We start from the raw sequence: 21,346 nt of genomic DNA, 5'->3' as shown, positions 1-21,346 counted from the left end.
TCTGCTCACACTGTTAAGTAAGCTCTAGGAGCTGTTTTGGATACTGGTTGCTAAACTGTTTCGAGGCTCAGTACCCATTTGTGGCACAGACATTCGGTCTTGTGCTTTAGGGCGACCGAATGGGGTGGTGGCAGGAGAAATGCGAAGCAAACCACACCAATTCATATACGAGTTAAAAATCACAGAGAAAAATTTGTTCTTGTTTGTTGAAATTTGTTAACCATTAATAGCCAGCCACATCCTTCATTTTTTTCTTTTTTTGTACTGTTAAGGTATGTGGTGTAGCATTTGAACCACATAATGCAAATTTCTGTTTCTTGATGAGACCAAACATTAATTATATTTTTGTTAGAATTAATTCTGTATTTATAATTTTTAATTTAGTTCTTACGTTACAAATTCATATATCAAGTTTGGTCAGAACAAGTTTTTATTTCTGAAAAAAGATTACATTTTTCATGTCTGCTTACATTTGTGTAAATCCGTGTGTTGGGTAAAGTTAACAAAAAACACAGCTCGTATCTGCCAAAAGAAATTGGACTTTAATGAGAAAGAACAAATGAACTTAAGTTAAATCATAATCTTAAAAAATGAAAAGAAATTATGAAGTTAACATAACTTAATGATGTTAAATAAATATCAGCTGAATCAGTATATGAACAATGATATTAAATGATATTTACAATTCTATATCTTTTAAATACACATTTTGACAATATACAATTTAACAACTCCTGAAAACAAGAGAACATAAAACACCTTATTTTCAATTGCAAATTTAGAAAAACATAATATCAATAGAAAAATGTAACTGGAAAATAGTTGTACTACTGACATATACTATAATATGACAAATAGCAATGAACGGATGTCATTAACTTAGATAATTAAATTACAATAGTTTCAATATAAAAAGAGTTAATTGCAATATAATCGCATTGAAATTAATTGAGCACGTAAAATAGGCTGCAGCTGAAACGTTGACACAACTTTATGAAAGTCACCTGTTGTGACTGTACGGTGTGTAAATGGGTGTTAAACTAAACATGAAATTGAAATTGAAACTTGAAAGTCATAGGTATGATGAACTGAATGTTCCATAAATTTTATAACATAACTGTTTAACGTAATAAGTAATGAAAAACTGAACTTGCCTGTAGCACACAAATATTTGTAAGAGACGAACTCGTGAATGAAGGTAAAACGAATACATACAGTAAATTCCTGAGTGTAGTCCGCCGTGGTGTATCAGGAATACAGGGGTGAGAATGTGGCTTCGAGGTTGAGCAAGACTGGGCGTCTGAAATGTGTAGCAACGAGTTTGAAGAAATTCTGCTTCGCTGATATTGTAATAAGAAGCTGGAGAAAATTCGGCGTTGACTGAATTGACAGCTTGTAATGATTGAAACACTTTCCACAGAGAAGTAATGTAGAATTTGAAGAATCACTTAACGAAGAAACGAGGCTGGACGAACATAGAAAACTGTGAAATCACGAAAAACTTGATGAGTAGAACTAGAAAATATTTTCGACACAGAAATACCGCACCGTGTATGCGAGTATGAAGGTGATGAAGATATTATCACAAATCTTGAGAGCGAAACGTAAAGGCGTCTTAAATTGTGACGGTCAACTCTGCCGAAAAGATGGCGTGAACGAAAAGAAGGGGAAACCGAGCCTAGGCAGATCTAAGAGAGTGTGTGTTGGCAACAGGAGATGTGTGCCAGTATTAGTATGTGAACGAAGCAAAAAGGGAGTGTATGAGAGCAGCAATAAATTTGCGAAAAATGAAAACACGCGGTCACTAGAATGACAGAAATCACCGTCTGGTTGACGCCAGGGCTCGAATAAAACGAACAAATTTAAACAAACAGATGCACATAACACAAGCCCAAAACAAAACATAGTAATAAATATATCAAGCCTGTGATAACAACATGACCCAACCCTAGCTTTGAATTCATTGGAAATACCGAAATTTTACGCATGGCGTAAACACCGTGCAAATATACTTTATATAGCTGTATTATTTCTAAGGATGATTTTTATCTTAGGAATCTGTTTATGCTTCTTTTTATTTATTTGTTGTAATAATGAACCTACATTTGATAATTGTATACCAATTTTCTATGATGATGATAGTTTTATGTTGTGGTAAGACTTCAAATCCTACCTGTGCACTTGAAATTAATTGTTATTTCTATTAATAGTATAATTAAATATTTTAATTATAATTTTTTTACTGCAAATAAAGACAGCTTGAATATTGTTATATTTAAATCTGGTGATGGCTAATTCTCGCATTAAAATAATTTTAATTTAATATACCATAGACAAAGATGATTTAAAAAAAAGTTTAGTCTAATGAACTAGGGTTACATTTACATAAGAATTGACTTGAAACTCATGTTGTCCTTGTATAAAAAAACTACAAACAGGAATCTTTGTTTTTAAAATAATGAAAAGTAATCAGTAACCTCAGATTTAATTACAACTTAATATATAACCTGTGTATCTACATTTTTCAGGTTGTATGTATGTGTAAGGGACTACTACATCTAATATATATGTGAGCAGAATTTTTAAATTGTAAAAAAATCTGATGTGGGCCCCTCTCGACTTCCTTGTATGCCTATTAAATTACATTACGCATTTTTTTTTTTTTTTTTTTTTTTTTTTTTTTTTTGTGAAAAGTACATAAAATTTTATTTCATTTATAACTTCTTTTACAATCAGACGTTAATAAATCAATATATTTAAATTAAAAAAAAGGAGATGAAGTCTGATTAGAACCGATTACTTCTTCCCCTTCTAAGATCCAAATATTTCATTAATTAAAATTTCATTTGGCTGTAACTCTGGAATCAATGAAAAGAAGTACCACTTATGATATATTGTTGAAAAGCTCTCTGTGAGCGCAATCAAAAAGGGAGGTGTACAACTAGATGTTACAACAGACCTAAATATAAAATTTCAACATCCTATGGCTTTGAGTGATGAGATACATACATATATACAGACGTCACGCTGACACTACTCAAAATGGATATTTCAGCTAAAATCTGAAAACCGAAATCTTTCGCGATCACAATACTTCCTTACTTCGTAAAAGGAAGTAAAATGGGGCAATAAGCTGCATTGATGGAAAAAATATGGTATATGTAATTTAAGGTATATGCATTTCATACATATTCAAGGCATATCCTAGCATGATAGTGTGTAAACCACGTTATGGAATGATGGAAATTCTGGTTTTGGTTATTTTATTTTTTTCTCAGCAGTTTTATATCAAGGAATTCATTTTAGTTTATACTTGAATTGAAAACTGGAAACTGTAGAAAATCAATTTTTGAAGAGTTAACATCTGTTTATATATTTTAATTCACAAACAATATTTTAATGTCCAACTTGATCAAGACCAGATTGAAATCAGTCAATAAATAAACAGTAAATGGTTAAAAAGACTTTAACAATTTATTTTATATTTTGAAAATGCTCGAATTTTGGAGCAGGTCTCATTTAAAAATTTACTTCAGTAAGAAGCTTTTTTTTTGTGAAACTATAAAAAGCATTTGTAATCTGTAAGGGTTTTATATTTTTTGGGGTTGTAGCATGCAGAATAGTTAGTTTTATTTTTTTTTTTTAATGATTAAATTATATTCCAAATTGTGGTTATAGTATAGTATGGCAATGTGCTAGGAAGTGCATTTACCTTATTAAAAATTAGAAATAGATGTAAAAAATATGAACAACTTTATTTTAAAACAATGTTTTAAAATAAAATTAAAAAACTGTTGTTTGATCAGTAATTAAAAAAAATGGTGTGGTGTATGCTAAAGATAACTGTTGGCACTCCATATATTCTTGGATAAAATAAGCGAAACGTGAGCAATTAACATATTTCTATACTGGAATATCAAGTAACCAGTTGCTTTGATATCCTTTGCTTATCTTTCAGATTCTTCTCTTAGTACATTTTTGGTTTGTTTTACAAGTGTCAATTATTAAAGTACACGTAAAGTGTACACTTAATGTTAAACTCTTATGTTCTTTATGATACAATGTGATCTTCATTTTATATTAGTGATTTTTCACTCTACAGTATGCTGTTGATATAATAGAAGAGCCTGCTGAGGAAGAAATAAAATGCCTATCTGAAGAAAATAATGAATTGGTTTCAGAATTCAAGATACCAGACGGTAATGTTATTTACTTTAAGTAAATTTGTTATAAATTGTTGAAATATATAACCCATTTGCTTACCTTTGACAAATATGGCTCGCTATGAATTCACAGGTCTCATTTCTTTGGTATAATACCTTACACATTAAAATATTGTATTTAATTGATTTAAATTTAAAAAATAATATATAATAAAATGGTTTGGGTTACCAGTTTCATTGAAACACATTTTGGTCAGTCGTACTTCACATATTTTATTGTTTGTTTCCTAGGTCTTTTTGTATGATCATTGCTCATTTTATATAATATGATAAAATTATTTTATCTTACTTTTGTTTATTTTCATGCACATAATGCTTGAATCTGTCACAAGAGGAATTAGAAATTATTTTTTACACAGCAAAAATCTTTCCAATCCAGAATTGATTAGCATAAGAAATAAATTGATTGAATGTATTTTTAAAAAACTAAATTGATGTAAAAAATAAATAAAGAGATAATAGTGGGTTTTATGGGCAAAATTTGTAAGCAAATGGGTTAAATGTCGTTTTTTTTTTTTTTAAGTCATGGTTAAATAATAAGTATTATCAGATGATGGCATATTTATTTATTGTGAGAATAATTATTTTATTAACAGTTCTTTGGAACTGTGATGTTGATCACTCATACTTATTCTCTGAAATAAAGATCACTATAATATACAATGTTTGAATAATATGAATTTTACTGATGAACAAACAGCACTGTGTTTAAAAAAAAAATAAAGTAAACATACTATTAACTTGACAAAATTTCCATAAATATACAGATTTATTTTATTTTACTTATAAATAACCTTAAAATAAAAAAAGTAAGTTACTTTGACAAACTGCCAGGTTCATTGTCTTCATTTTCATGGATATTTATAATAAAACTATTCATTGTTTCTTTTCTCAGCCCTTTGACAAAATCGTTTTTCTTAAGTTTTTCATCATGACTAATGCACCTAACCTAGTCATCAGTGATTACAAGGCATCATTCAGCAACATCTTTTTAATTTGGGCCCACAGAAGTTAAGTTGGGTTAAACTGAATTTAGAAGATCAAGCTTATTGACTGAAAAAACATTTTTTCAAGTGACCAACCATTTATTAATGACGAAGTTACATTTTTCAAATGAAAATCCAAGATCCTTAAAAATTCTCCATAAAAACATCACGTTACCACTGTAATTAATTTTCTCTTGTAATTTGTGTTTTACTTTGTAATGGGTACTTTGTAACTCCCCATGCTCATAGAACTCAAAGGATGGTTTTACGTATCACGTCCTAATCAATCATAACCATTCAAATCTGTCACTTTTATTATATGGCTTTTTTCTTCGGGGAAGAAAAAAATGTACACTTTTTTGTTATCAGCTTTCCTTTTAGTAAAGCTCTTATTACCCTCTGCAGTAATTCACTCTACAATTCTGACACAACAAGCATCTGGTGTAGCTTGTTGAGCATTGGAAAAATATTCACAAAAAACATCACCGGAAGTTTTTAAATGTTGAAAATAACAATAAACAGATACAGTGATCTTACTCTGATTTTGTAAATCTGGTGAAACTACAGTAAGAGGTCTGTTCAAAATGTTTAGCCATTTTCTTTTTTCTTTTCTAAAAAACGAATGAGCAATAACACTTGTTAGAGCACAGCAGTAGTACTTAATGTGAAATTCATGTTATTTTTTTGTAACCTGTGACTATGTCAGTTGTCCAGAAGCCACTATGTGTTAGTGTTACAAGTGATTGTCATATGTTAATTTGGTTAATAATGACTTAAGAATTACAGCAATACTGTATCTAGTTCTGCCAAAAGCTTGGTGATATTTTTGGGAATAAAATTATGGGGCCTGTACCAGTAGATTGTCAAGCTGAGATCCAAATGTCTTAATAGTAATGCCAATTTAATAATGGAATATCATCAGCTGACCGTCCTAGAAAAGGATTAATGATTGTTCTCATTACATAATTTAATTGACAGTTAAAAGATACACAGATTATGGTTATTTTAAAATCTTTTGGCAAAACTGCTTTCTATTCAACAAAAAGTGTCAGAACAGACATTGCTCAGGACACACTAGATTGCACCATAATGGTAATCCTAGCATTCTTAAGACCTTAATAACTAATGATGGATAGGTACAACTCAAAACCATAACCTAGTCATTACAGTGGAAATCTCCATCATCTGTAAGAGTCTAAAAAGCTAAGTAAATAACAAAGTTAAAGTGTAGCTGACAAAAAGTATTCTGCATCACTTTCTCACTGCACTTCAGCACAAGAGACCAGACCTGTGGGAACTACAAATTGGCAATGGATCACAACAATGCAGCCATCCATTTCTCACATCTAATCCAGGATTTCTTGGTCAAGAAAGAAATTAAGTTCTTTACTCACCAGTCATGCTCGTTTCCTAAAATGCCGTTAAAAGGGTACTGATTTGTCAATCAAGAGGGTTTAATGACAACATAGCTGGTAGCCATTCCAAAAAAGGAATATAAACAATTTTCCAGCCATGGAAAGACTATTTATATTCTTACTTATATTCCAATATAATAAAGATATTTATTATATTGGATTATAGAGGACTACTTTGAAGAAGACTTGATTGGAAACTATTAGTCAAACCTATTCCTCTGGTTAGAGTTCGTACATTTGGCACAGTGAAGAAGAAAATTGGGGATGCTTTGCTTCTCTTGCCTCACTTTCTCTAGTAAGCCTGGCATGGTACAGCTGATTTGGAAGCCGAGAGTTCCAGCGTTCAAGTCCTAGTAAAACCAATTATTTTTACACAGATTTGAATACTAGATCATGGATGCCGGTGTTCTTTGGTGATTGGGTTTCAATTAACCACACATCTCAGGAATAGTCAAAGTGAGAATGTACAAGACTACACTTCATTTACACTCATACATATCATCCTCTGTAGTATTATCTAAACAGTAGTTACCGGAGGCTAAACAGGAAAAAAAAAGGTACTGAATTAACATACATCCATCCAAAATTACAAACAGGCAATTGAGATAGCAACAAGAAATCTTTCAGAAGAGGATCATGATCACAAAGAAGATTTTTCCCTGAAGAGGCAGAGAAGCCTATTGAGAATATCAAAGCTCTGGATAAGTTAATTATTTAAATGACACTTAATCCATTGTGGATTAAATTATACATTTTTTTAATTAAAAAAAAAAAAAATGTATATTACATTTAATAAATGTAAAAAATTACATTTTATTAAATGCAATTTATTATAGATTTTATACCTATTTCTTGCACTGAAATAATTTGCCGCTTTGAGAGCTGGTCTGAAGATGCTCTAAGTAATTTTTACAAAAAGTGGAAACTCAATGAAATTTACTCCACATCTCTGTAACAGTTGACTTTTAAAATATGTATAGGACCATTTAAGTTTGAATTTAATTTTCTTTAAATTAAATTCAGAGTGATGTTTGTGGTAGAATGCATAATTTTTGAGATATTTGGAAAAGATCACATTTTACCAGCTTTCCACCTCCTCCCAAAACCCTTCATGCAAGTGGGACTATTTTCCAATTCTTACAAAGAGGGTAAGTAACAAACAATTTGTGACAGGTTTCAAGTTTTATTTTAGGATTTTGGGATTACTGTACTGTATTGAATGATTATGAAAGATTTAATTTGTTTTTTACTAATTTTGCATTTTTTTTTAGTGGTTTTGAAGAAAGGTAAAAAGAAACGCGGAAAATATACTGGAGTGAGTATATAAACTATTATGTTTACAATATATATTGGAATACATTTTAAGTAATTGTTTATATGTAGTTCCTCATAATCTCTTGGTAAAAATGGCTGTATTTTGATAAAATATTTAACTAGTTGTGCTTCCAGAAGATATTATTAGAACAAATTTATGGGTCTTTTGTCTGTGAAATTGTAAGTGATAACAGCTGTTAAAGTAGTTTGTAAACTGTTAGTATATGATAAAATAATATGTGTGATTTACATTCATTTAACATTTAAACACTTCTAAAGCAATCTCATTACTACTGAAAGTTATTTTTAATACAATATTTCGTGATGATGTACAGATATCATCTTAAGGCAATATTTGTTTATTTAATTCATTCTTCAGATTTAAAGTTGTTAATGTATCTGATAGTAGTTGAATCTTATTGAAACGACCTATTTAAGGTTCATATGCAGCAGAAGGTAATCAGTCAGTGCTTCAGTTACATTTCAATTTCACTAGCTTGTTACATATTCAGGATTCTATAAAATAAAACATTGACTTTTACAGATTTAATCAGTCTACTTCTGATTAACTTTGTTTCAATATTTATTTATACATTAAACACAACCAAATCATTGTTACATTTTTGCTACACTAAAGAAATGCACAATGTAAAGTATTCAATTAAATTATATTTAATGAAAAACATGGAAAGCTCTTTCAGTTTGTCACTGTTGGTACCAAGATTGGTTAGGAAGAAATATAGATAGGTGGGTCCAAGAAATAAATTTTGAGGGACATGCTGCATCCCTATACTTACATGACTAACAGTTCACCCGCAGTGTCAGTAGTTTAGGGCTCTATGGTTTCCTCAAAAATATTCAACACATTTGAATGGCCCCCAACTTTAATCAAGTTCTTATTTGGGGGTACACAAAAATTTCTTTGATTTTTCCATCACTAACAACCAGGAAATTTTTTCATATGAAAAACACATTTTAGTCTTTCAGCTTAGAATCTAAAAGTTTGCCCTGCCTTTATTTTGGCAGTTTCAAATCTCGTATAAGGTCTTTTAATTTGCCTTGAGTTATGAGAGTAGGTTCACAGTATCACCTTGCTTCTCATTTTGAATTTCTGTAGCTACAGAAATTATATAACTCATTTCCTAATTCATTTTCTTTAGTTAAATATGTTGTATGATATGGTTGTAGTAAGTTTTTACTGTACCTCATAGCAGATAATAAATTTGTGTACTTTACTGAGCATTTGGATTTATTATTTATAACACTTAAGTAAAAGCCTGATTATTATTTTTGATTTTTATCACTTAGTGGTTATACCAGAGTTTGCTGAGGACCCTTAGCCTGGTTTGTCAAAAATTCCACAGGTTGAACAGCATATATGAACTACCCAGTTTTTATCTTGATTCCCACTTTACAGCCAAAATATGATTCATAATATTTTCACATAATATGCACATGGAAAAAGCCAGGTGATACTGCAAGGTATCAGATAGATTATATATTATGGTTAAGCAAAGATTTAGAAATCTCAACTGTCAAACTTACCCTGGAGCAGACATTCATAGCAACCATAATTTAGCGTTAATGAAATATAGATTGGGGTTTAAAAACCTGAAGAAAAGATGTCAGATGAATCGGTGGAATTTAGAGAAGCTTGAGGAAGAGGAGGGAAAGAACATTTTTAAGGAGGACATCACAAGAGGTCTGAATAAAAAAGATGAGGTAGAAAGTGTAGAAGAAGAATGAGAGAATGTTAAAAAGGAAATTCTTAAATCAGCAGAAGCGAACTTAGGCAAAACAAAGAGAACTGGTAAAACACCTTGGATTTCAGACGATATTGCAGCTGATGGATGAACGTAGAAAATATAAGAATGCTAGTGATGAAGAAAGTAAAAGTAATTGTCGACAATTAAGAAATACTATAAACAGGAAGTGCAAACTGGCGAAAGAAGAGTGGATTAAAGAAAAGTATTAAGTGGAAAGAGAAATGAACATTGGTAAAATACACGGAGCATACAGGAAAGTTAAGGAAAATTTTGGGGTACATAAATTAAAATCTAATAATATGTTAAACAAAGATGGTACACCAATTTAATATGAAAGGCAAAGTCCATAGGTGGGTGGAATATATTAAAGAGTTATATGGAGGAAATGAATTAATAAAATAAATGAAGAAGATGAAAGGGGAGAAACAATACTAAGAGAGCATTAAAAGATTTGAATGACAGAAAGGCTCCTGGAATAGACGGAATACCTGTAGAATTACTGTGCAGTGCAGGTGAGGAAGCAATTGATAGTTTATACAAACTGGTGTGAAATATTTATGAAAAAGGAGAAGTTCTATCAGACTTCAAAAAGAGTGTTACAGCCGTCATGATACCAAAGAAAGCAGAAGCAGATAAATGTATAAGCATAGCCTTATATAGAAGTGAAACTTGGAGAAGAAAAGATTAGAAGCTTTTGAAATGCGGTGCTATAGGAGAATGTTAAAAATCAGATGGGTGGATAAAGTGACAAATGAGGAGTTATTGCGGCAAATCGATCAAGAAAGAAGCATTTGGAAAAATATAGTTAAAAGAAGAGACAGACTAGGCCACATATTAAGGCATCCTGGAGTAGTCGGTTTCATATTGTAGGGACAGGTAGAAGGATATATTGTGCAGGCAGGCAACGTTTGGAGTATGTAAAAAAAATTGTTAGGGATGTAGGATGTAGTGGGTATACCGAAATGAAATGACTAGCACTAGACAGGGAATCTTGAAGAGCTGCATCAAAGCAGTCAAATGACTTAAGACAAAAAAAAAATATTTTCAACTATTGCAGTCAAACATTCTCACTGATCTTTACTTGTCAGATCTCCATACACATTACAGAATGTATCTGAATGATATACACACTATTGGCATATTTTTCTCTATGTAATGCAACACACTTCACATAGTAAATTTTTTGATTAAACTATAATGAAACTAGACTAAGTGTCAGGTAAAATTACAAAATAAAATGACACAGCTCGTTTTTGCCAAAAAAATTGCACTTTAATTAGAAAAAAAAACAAGTAAACCTTTTCTTTTAAATCATAAACTTAAAAGAAATTAAATTAATTTGTAAATTAAATTACAAAATAAACTTAATCCTATACAGTATTTATGCAAGGAATATCAGCTGAATCAACTTATCAATTATAATATTGAATGACAAATACATAAACATACATTTTTCAAATAACTATTTTGAAAATCTTTTGTATTAAATACAAGTCTAAAAATAGTTTAAAGAACTAAATACATTATTATTCAAACTACAGGATGGAATACAAAAGCAATAAATATTACTAGAACAAATCACAATATTAATTACAAAGAAGTCCAAAATCATAACTTCACTTCAGGAGTTATTTTCTTTAGATTAATTTAAGAAAAGTAACATGAATTCAGTTCATGAATAGATAAGAATTAATCTCTGCACTTAACAAATTAAATTAAATGATAGAGTCAGTATTTAAAAACATTTCAAGTAAAAACGTAATTTACCCTCAGCAACTGACTCAAAGACTTTTAATGAACAACCAGAATATTATTAATAATAGTTATCATTAATAACATATAAAATATGTCACGCATGAAAAATAATAACATAACCTTTATCTAAGCCACATTTCATGACTACACTTGAGTAAAGAAATGATTTTTTTAGCCAATCTTGAATTTCAAATTCATAATGTACAATTAATTGAGTATTTCACTAATTTTACTAATAACATAACTGTTTAATATAGTAAATAATGAATAATTTTAATTTGCCTTAATCACACATTATTTTTTGTAAAAAATGAACTCGTGAATTAAAGTACACATATATACATACAGTTTATCCTTGGCGTAATCTACAGTGGTGTATCAGAAAATACAGAGGTAACACTTAGTTACTAGAAATTGAACAATACGGAGCAAATTTATCGACGCAAGATACTGCGTCGATAAATTTGGCTGGTTTGTAGTAGCTGAACCACTTTCAACAGAGTACAACAAGACGATATGGCAGCCGAGTATTACCACAACGTTTAAGAATGCACAAAGGCAATGAATATAACCAAACTATATGAGAGAGACAGAGATGAAATCAAATCGCAGGCAACGACACATAGTGAAAGTCTTTCCTGGACTACACTGTACGAGAGAGAGAGAGAGAGAAAGACGAGAACGATCCACACATAGTGAAAGTCAGATCTGAACTGGAATGACAAAATGTGGCGTGGTGAGAAGTAGAGGAAGCGAACTAGGCAATGGACAGAAGAGTGTGTGTGAAAGTGTTAGTGTGAGGACGATTAGAGAAAACGTGTGGAATTCAGGAACGAAGACAAAACAAAAATAATTTACAAGCAAGCAGACCGTTAAAGAATTACGTAAGACTGATAAAATAATTTCTGAATACGAACAAGTTGAAGAAATGACATCATCGCTAACAAAGAAAATTAGACTTCTAGGAACTTTGACAACATTGAAATTAAAGATAACAAAAGCAGTTAAGACTTTTTTTTTTGTCTTCAGTCATTTGACTGGTTTGATGCAGCTCTCCAAGATTCCCTATCTAGTGCTAGTCGTTTCATTTCAGTATACCCTCTACATCCTACATCCCCAACAATTTGTTTTACATACTCCAAACGTGGCCTGCCTACACAATTTTTCCCTTCTACCTGTCCTTCCAATATTAAAGCGACTATTCCAGGATGCCTTAGTATGTGGCCTATAAGTCTGTCTCTTCTTTTAACTATATTCTTCCAAATGCTTCTTTCTTCATCTATTTGCCGCAATACCTCTTCATTTGTCACTTTATCCACCCATCTGATTTTTAACATTCTCCTATAGCACCACATTTCAAAAGCTTCTAATCTTTTCTTCTCAGATACTCCGATTGTCCAAGTTTCACTTCCATATAAAGCGACACTCCAAACATACACTTTCAAAAATCTTTTCCTGAGATTTAAATTAATTTTTGATGTAAACAAATTATATTTCTTACTGAAGGCTCGTTTAGCTTGTGCTATTCGGCATTTTATATCGCTCCTGCTTCGTCCATCTTTAGTAATTTTACTTCCCAAATAACAAAATTCTTCTACCTCCATAATCTTTTCTCCTCCTATTTTCACATTCAGTGGTCCATCTTTGTTATTTCTACTACATTTCATTACTTTTGTTTTGTTCTTGTTTATTTTCATGCGATAGTTCTTGCGTAGGACTTCATCTATGCCGTTCATTGTTTCTTCTAAATCCTTTTTACTCTCGGCTAGAATTACTATATCATCAGCAAATCGTAGCATCTTTATCTTTTCACCTTGTACTGTTACTCCGAATCTAAACTGTTCTTTAACATCATTAACTGCTAGTTCCATGTAAAGATTAAAAAGTAACGGAGATAGGGAACATCCTTGTCGGACTCCCTTTCTTATTAGGGCTTCTTTCTTATGTTCTTCAATTGTTATTGTTGCTGTTTGGTTCCTGTACATGTTAGCAATTGTTCTTCTATCTCTGTATTTGAACCCTAATTTTTTTAAAATGCTGAACATTTTATTCCAATCTACGTTATCGAAAGCCTTTTCTAGGTCTATAAACGCCAAGTATGTTGGTTTGTTTTTCTTTAATCTTCCTTCTACTATTAATCTGAGGCCTAAAATTGCTTCCCTTGTCCCTATACTTTCCCTGAAACCAAATTGGTCTTCTCCTAACACTTCTTCCACTCTCCTCTCAATTCTTCTGTATAAAATTCTAGTTAAGATTTTTGATGCATGACTAGTTAAACTAATTGTTCTGTATTCTTCACATTTATCTGCCCCTGCTTTCTTTGGTATCATAACTATAACACTTTTTTTGAAGTCTGACGGAAATTCCCCTTTTTCATAAATATTACACACCAGTTTGTATAATCTATCAATCGCTTCCTCACCTGCACTGCGCAGTAATTCTACAGGTATTCCGTCTATTCCAGGAGCCTTTCTGCCATTTAAATCTTTTAATGCTCTCTTAAATTCAGATCTCAGTATTGTTTCTCCCATTTCATCCTCCTCAACTTCCTCTTCTTCCTCTATAACACCATTTTCTAATTCATTTCCTCCGTATAACTCTTCAATATATTCCACCCATCTATCGACTTTACCTTTCGTATTATATATTGGTGTACCATCTTTGTTTAACACATTATTAGATTTTAATTTATTTACCCCAAAATTTTCCTTAACTTTCCTGTATGCTCCGTCAATTTTACCAATGTTCATTTCTCTTTCCACTTCTGAACACTTTTCTTTAATCCACTCTTCTTTCGCCAGTTTGCATTTCCTATTTATAGCATTTCTTAATTGCCGATAGTTCCTTTTACTTTCTTCATCATTAGCATTCTTATATTTTCTACGTTCATCCATCAGCTGCAATATATCGTCTGAAACCCAAGGTTTTCTACCGGTTCTCTTTATTCCGCCTAAGTTTGCTTCTGCTGATTTAAGAATTTCCTTTTTAACATTCTCCCATTCTTCTTCTACATTTTCTACCATATCTTTTTTACTCAGACCTCTTGCGATGTCCTCCTCAAAAATCTTCTTTACCTCCTCTTCCTCAAGCTTCTCTAAATTCCACCGATTCATCTGACAACTTTTCTTCAGGTTTTTAAACCCCAATCTACATTTCATTATCACCAAATTATGGTCGCTATCAATGTCTGCTCCAGGGTAAGTTCTGCAGTCAACGAGTTGATTTCTAAATCTTTGCTTAACCATGATATAATCTATCTGATACCTTCCAGTATCGCCTGGCTTTTTCCAAGTGTATATTCTTCTATTATGATTTTTAAATTGGGTGTTGGCAATTACTAAATTATACTTCGTGCAAAACTCTATAAGTCGGTCCCCTCTTTCATTCCTTTTGCCCAGCCCGTATTCACCCACTATATTTCCTTCCTTGCCTTTTCCAATGCTTGCATTCCAATCTCCAACTATTATTAAATTTTCATCTCCCTTTACGTGTTTAATTGCTTCATCAATCTCTTCGTATACACACTCTACCTCATCATCATCATGGGCGCTTGTAGGCATATAAACGTTAACAATCGTTGTCGGTTTAGGTTTTGATTTTATCCTTATTACAATGATTCTATCGCTATGCGTTTTGAAATACTCCACTCTCCTCCCTATCTTCTTGTTCATCACGAAACCTACTCCTGCCTGCCCATTATTTGAAGCTGAGTTAATTACTCTAAAATCACCTGACCAAAAGTCGCCTTCCTCTTCCCACCGAACCTCACTAATTCCTACTATATCCACATTCACCCTATCCATTTCCCTTTTTAAATTTTCTAGCCTACCAACCTTTTTTAAGCTTCTAACATTCCACGCTCCGACTCGTAGAATGTTATTTTTTAATTTTCTGGTGACCCCTTCCTTAGTAGTCCCCACCCGGAGATCCGAACGGGGGACTATTTTACCTCCGGAATATTTTACCAAGGAAGGCGCCTCCATTGTTGCTATGTGAAAATGCAGAGAGCCACATTTTCTTGGAAAAAAAGCAGCTGTAGTTTTCCATTGCTTTCAGCTGCGCAGTACTCAGAGGACTGAGTGATGTTGATACGGCCGTTTAAGTCATTGTGACTCACGCCCCTAACAACTACTGAAAGAGCTGCTGCCCTCTTTCAGGAATCATTCCTTAGTCTGGCTCTCAACAGATACCTCTCCGATATGGTTGCACCTTCGGTCCAGCTACTCTGTATCCCTGAGCACTCAAGCCCCCTCACCAACGGCAAGGTCTCATGATTCATAGAGGAGGCAGTTAAGACTAGTTTGGTAAATTAGAAATTACTTTTATGAAACATTGCGACCACAGCAGAATGGTTAAGTACACTGCTGTCTGGTGACATGTCATGATGCATTTATTGAATGAATTATCCTGCATATACAACTATCATCTTCATTATTGTTCTTTTCATTCTAACAAAGGAGTCCTGTCCTCTGTTCAGAATTGTTTAAAGTATTTTTTTACATTAGTTAACACTAATTAAAAAATATCTGAAATTTTGGCAGCCGTACATTAAAAATGTTATTTTAAAAAACTTATGTGCATTGGTTAAATACTTGTAGGTTTTTTAAATTCAGTGTAAAAAGTTTCAAACGCAGCAAACTTCTTATATACCAAAACCTGTGGATACCAGTATTATTTATATATTTTTGTACTTCTATTGAGCATAAACTCAAATACATCTCCCCAGATCACTTTAATTGATTAAGTTCAACAATTTTGCCCTCAAAAATTCAAAAATTAGAAATGGTTCTGAGACCAATAAGATGATTTATGTTTTCCTTTATTGTTTGCTCTCTATTTAATCTGGTACACTGCTCAAAGAGCTGACAAAATATTATTACATCTTGACCTTTTTAGCCAACATGATACACATATAGGCAGAATTTAAACCAGAGTTTACGTAGAAAGTGTAGTCTGTTATAAAATTCCCAGACATTCCCTACTGTATACTGTGTATAAGTATAATAATTACTGGAAGTTTGATTAGAACCAGGAGTTGCTTTAGAAAAAAGATAATTGGATCATTAGTCATTTTAACTCCATTTATTGTTCTAATGTTTATTGGTATTGATAACACTGGGGAACGAAGATGAATTTTTTTTTTCTGGAAGAAACATGTGTGATTCCATTAGTATTTTTTCTCCTGAATTCAAATATGCAGTTTTTCCCGATCACACAAGGTTTCCAGGAGACAGGCATTTATAATTTCAAACATAAAACTTTCTGCATTCGTAACTACACAATATTCAAACACTTGACTCACCTAGAAAGTAAGAAATGACGATTTTCTACTTATTCCACCTGTGGAGCATCCCTCTTGATGGTCCGATGATAATCAGCAGCATGTTAGGATTCCATTTACCAATTTTCATAGCTGAAATCTCATGATGAAAATGTTCCCCGTGCTCATTGCTCACTGAGCCAAGATTTTCCTGGAAGAATTCTAGGTGACAAAATTCTTCATTAATCCTAGTTTGATGTGTAACACATTTTAGGATTACAAAATGGGTCATGTTTCATATTTTTCTGTTCAGGAATGAGTGATTCATGTTTAGGCCTTTCTTTTCTAATGAAATGGTTTTTTCTGTCCTTACTTTCCCATTCACACAAAAAACAACAGTACTTTATGTAAGTTGCAATAAGTGTAATTACCACAAATATTCCATTCATACACTGCATATTGAAGCTTTTCCAATATAAATTAAAGTTTTATATGCTTCTTTCATACTAGCAGAGTGAGAGCCACAGGTACTGATGGAAATTTATTGCCATTATGCAGAAGCATAGCTTTTAAACTAACTTTAGAGGAGTCTGTGAACAAGTGCCATTCTGTTGGGTTATGCTTATTACAAAGTGTCTCCATAAGAGAAGAAATGTCATTACAAAACACTAAGACATTTTCTTCACAAAAAGAGTCTTTAAAGTCAGAATGACGATTATGATAAGTACATATCTTTGTATTCTTTTGAAGATTCCATCCTTTTAGCTGGGAAGCAGGCATTTCAGATTGTTTTATGGATAACTTTAAATCTCATATGAGATCGTTAAGATTTTCTTGTTAGTAAATGAGGCTCAGATGAACTGCTTGTTTAAATGTTGTATCACCAGAATCTGTTTCTTTTTCTTCCTTACTTCCATCAGACTCTGAACTCTCTTCATGTAATATCACATGTTCTGGAGGCTTTGGTATGGGCAATTATTTGTAGTGTGGAACTGGTCTTGTTGCAGATTGTAAGTTAGGGTACATCACTGTATGTTTGATTTTGATGTAATCCCCTTATGTTTGTTAAGTAGAAATAATGGTCGGAAGAGTGATCTTTGTGTTCCCTCCAAATAGGGGGCATAGCAAATGGCATGTGGCGTGTGCCATTTTTCCATGCAGTAAGAAGCCTAGAAAATGATAAACAACAGATATGTGAGGCTCAAGCCCTTGTTTGGTCCCAGACTTTACACCCAAAATAAAGTTCATAATTCTTTTTTTACTAATGGGGTAAGGTTTTTGCCTTTGGACTTGAGTATTACTTCACCACATGTATAAAAAATTGTTAGGATGATTTAAAAAACTAGGAATTTTGTAACTAACAACAAATTAAAAGAAATGATAGCTGTAAATATGTATTACACAATAATTCAGACAGATAAGCACTCACAATGACGTGTTTACTGGTTCACTACTATCTCACAACTAGCATCGTTCTGATGAATGTGTGCTACACTAGACCACTTTTGTACATATCTATACACATCTGAACCTGCACAACAGTAGTAACGCTACCCTTTGAGTTAGCTCATTTGGTTCCATCATATTTACAATGCTGTAAGTAGCTTTTACTTGACAATGGACAAATTGGTGAAAAAATGCTTTAAAATATTTAAAAAAATTAAAATAACAAAAAACTGTAGGTGATTGAGAAATTCCAAATATATATTTTAAAACAGGATAAAAAACCTGCATTAAGTACATATATTGGTACTCGTGAGACAAAAATCATGTTGACCAGTGTAATCAATGAAATAGAATGGATGCTACTTACACATATATTTATAAAAAACTCAAATTTGTATAATAAGTGAAATCTTGGGTAAGATTGTAAATTGCATTACTAACAAACTTGATGGTTAGATCTCTGAAATATCTAAGGTAGTAGTGTCCTGGAAATTGAAGAGGGTGAAGGCAAAGTGAAATGCAAACAGCCAAAGTCATATTAAAGTATATAGTGTAAGGAGACAGAGGAATTCCTTTTGAAACTAGCAAGATAGCACATAAACATTTGTACATTTCATGTATATTTCATACAACAGAATGGGAGTAATCGAAGCAATAGGAAATTGAACAAGGAAAAAGGTGGACCTGTGGCCTGCTGCGAAAATGTTACATGGTTTATGCTTCATACATTACACATGATTTTGTTTAATGTTTTTGCCAGTTGTAACTAATGTTCATGAATTTAGCATACTAACAAAAACTTACAATGAAAAGCTTCAAAATCCTGAACATTTTTAGTTTTGAGTTGTGATTTTTTGACAGCTCTAACCCTACGTTTTCCTTTTTTATCCCCAAAACACAAATATAATTTTGGATAAATTATTCCGTATCAAGAAGTATAAATCGTTTGTATGCTGCATGCAACTGCCTGACACACCACCATTGGTCTGCTCTGTGCCAATAGTAACTAAAATAAAAATGTGCAAACATTTTAAAGAAATTAAAAAAATCTTTTTTTGTGCAAAAATTTTAAAGAAATCCACGCACTTTTTTTATGGAAAAGCTATCTTACAGAAACAAATGAAGATTATGCGAGTTGCATTTTTGTATGTTTACAAAAAGGTAAAATCTAATGAAATCAAAAATAAGCAAATTGTCAAATGGTAACGAGATTAACAAACAAAAAACTGAATTATACTGTTAAATATTATATTCTATCATTATGATGATAGAATACAATAATTTATGATGAGAATAGAATGTAATTAGAGTAGATAGTGGATAAAAGGGTGTGTCATCTTGCTCGGTGACAATGGAAAGAAACATTATTTTTGTTGGTAATTTCTTTTCGGCAGAAATACGTGAATTAACAAAAGTAAACTTTATGTAAAGGAGACTGTATTCATTATACAGAATTCAGTTCTCTTATCAGTTTTTAATCATCAAAACAATAAAGTAACTTTATATTATTTAAAATACTTAACAGAAAAACTTTAAAGTTATCCTCATCAGTTTGTATTTAAAATAAATATAAGAATATTGTACATTAATATGAATAAGAACCCACTGGTTAGTCTAGTGGTTAAACTGATCATTGCAAAATCAGCTGATTTTCAAAGTTGAGACTTCAAAGGTTTCAAGTCCTTGAAAAGGCAGTTTTTATATGATTTGAATGGTAGACTGTGGGTACCAGTGTTTCGTGGTGGTTGGGTTTCAATTAACCACACACCCCAGGAGTGGTTGACCTGAATCTGTTCCAGACTACATGTTTACTGGAACATTTAAACTTACACTGCAGTTAAATCAGGCCTAGCAAGCCAGTGTCAGAAATTGCATCTGCCTATACACATGCACTCACACTCAAACCTGGCATTACCTGGAAAACTGGTTGGAGAAAACAAAAAATATGAATAATGATCAGTTTATCAGAAATGAAAATTTTTTATCATTGTGACAAACTTTCAGTATATTGAAATTATTTTCATACCTTGTAATTATGTGTTTTTAAATAAGTAGTTTTTATATATGTTTATGTAATATTTACAAAAATGACTGGGCCTTAGACTCCTATACACAACATATATTGGTGAGGTTGATTTATTTTTTAAGTTTTCCTATGTTATAAATATATCAGAGCAATTTCTGATTGTGTTTTTTAAAGTTTAAGCACCTTCAATTTACTTTAAACTTAAAATTCACTTTAGTTTATTGATTTTTGTTATTACGTGTATTTTACTTATCTTTATAATTCTTTTTTATTTGTTTTCTAGACACCAGTCAATTCAATGCTTCGTTCTCCAATGACCCCTATCACTCCCAAAGTTAATATGAACAAACCTTTAACAGTGCTAAGGCACGCAAGAATTGGGGAGCAAGCAGTATCAATGTCTGGAAGCCCACTTATGTTATCTTCTGTTCCAAGAGAAGATGTTGCTACTGTTTCAGTGCCTCTGCATGATGGAAGAGTTGTTACTATTTTACCAACTCCTGGTTTCCAGCGGGAAGAAATGCCTTCATTAAATAGTGAAACAAAAGTTCAGTTAGAAAAACTTTATAAACATCTTGCTGCATTTTTATCCAGTGATGATGATGATGATGATGATGATGATGATGATGATTCAAAATATTGATATTTTATTTATTGAAAACTGTACGCGCAGTATATATATAACATTTAATATTATATATGTAAATAACATGATATGGTAGTCTGTTCAAAGCAGGATATTTATTCCTTTTTAATGCCATTCTTGTTTACCTTTATCTTTTAAAATTTTCATGTAGTTACAAATTTTTAAATGTAGTTTTTTAAAAGTTTTATGAAATATTTATAGATTTTTTTATTTATTTCAAATTTCAGTTCCATTATGTATAAATGTTAAAAAAGTATTATTTTTATTATATGTGTACCTATATTTCAATAAAATTATTTTTTAATGAATTTTATCTAGTTCAAAATCTGATAAACTGTTTTATTACGTACAGTACTGGTATATTAAATTTGGGTATTATAGTTTTAATTGTTAATTTTGCATCATTATAAAATTATTGTAGTGCATAAATTAACAGCAATTAGAAAAAAAGTATCTTAAAAGTTTTGCTTGAAATGAATACCTTTTTTTACAAAAATAATTTGGAAACA

General features: G+C 31.6%; 1 protein-coding gene across 1 annotated transcript in view; it reads left to right on the top strand.

The window, feature by feature from the left end:
* Positions 1-21,145, top strand: part of LOC142318183 (uncharacterized) — a 40,034-nt gene extending 18,889 nt beyond the window's left edge. Inside the window, exons 4-6 of the mRNA XM_075354735.1 lie at positions 4,103-4,199; positions 7,896-7,939; positions 20,475-21,145. Coding sequence (XP_075210850.1) covers positions 4,103-4,199; positions 7,896-7,939; positions 20,475-20,834 — 501 coding nt within the window. The 3' untranslated portion in view covers positions 20,835-21,145. The remainder of the gene's footprint in view (positions 1-4,102; positions 4,200-7,895; positions 7,940-20,474) is intronic.
* Positions 21,146-21,346: the final 201 nt, after the last annotated feature.

This window comes from Lycorma delicatula, chromosome 1 (genome assembly GCF_047948215.1).
Source record: "Lycorma delicatula isolate Av1 chromosome 1, ASM4794821v1, whole genome shotgun sequence".
NCBI lineage: Eukaryota > Metazoa > Arthropoda > Insecta > Hemiptera > Fulgoridae > Lycorma > Lycorma delicatula.
The sequence above is the reverse complement of the archived record's forward strand: the minus strand, read 5'-3'. Positions and strand labels throughout refer to the sequence as shown.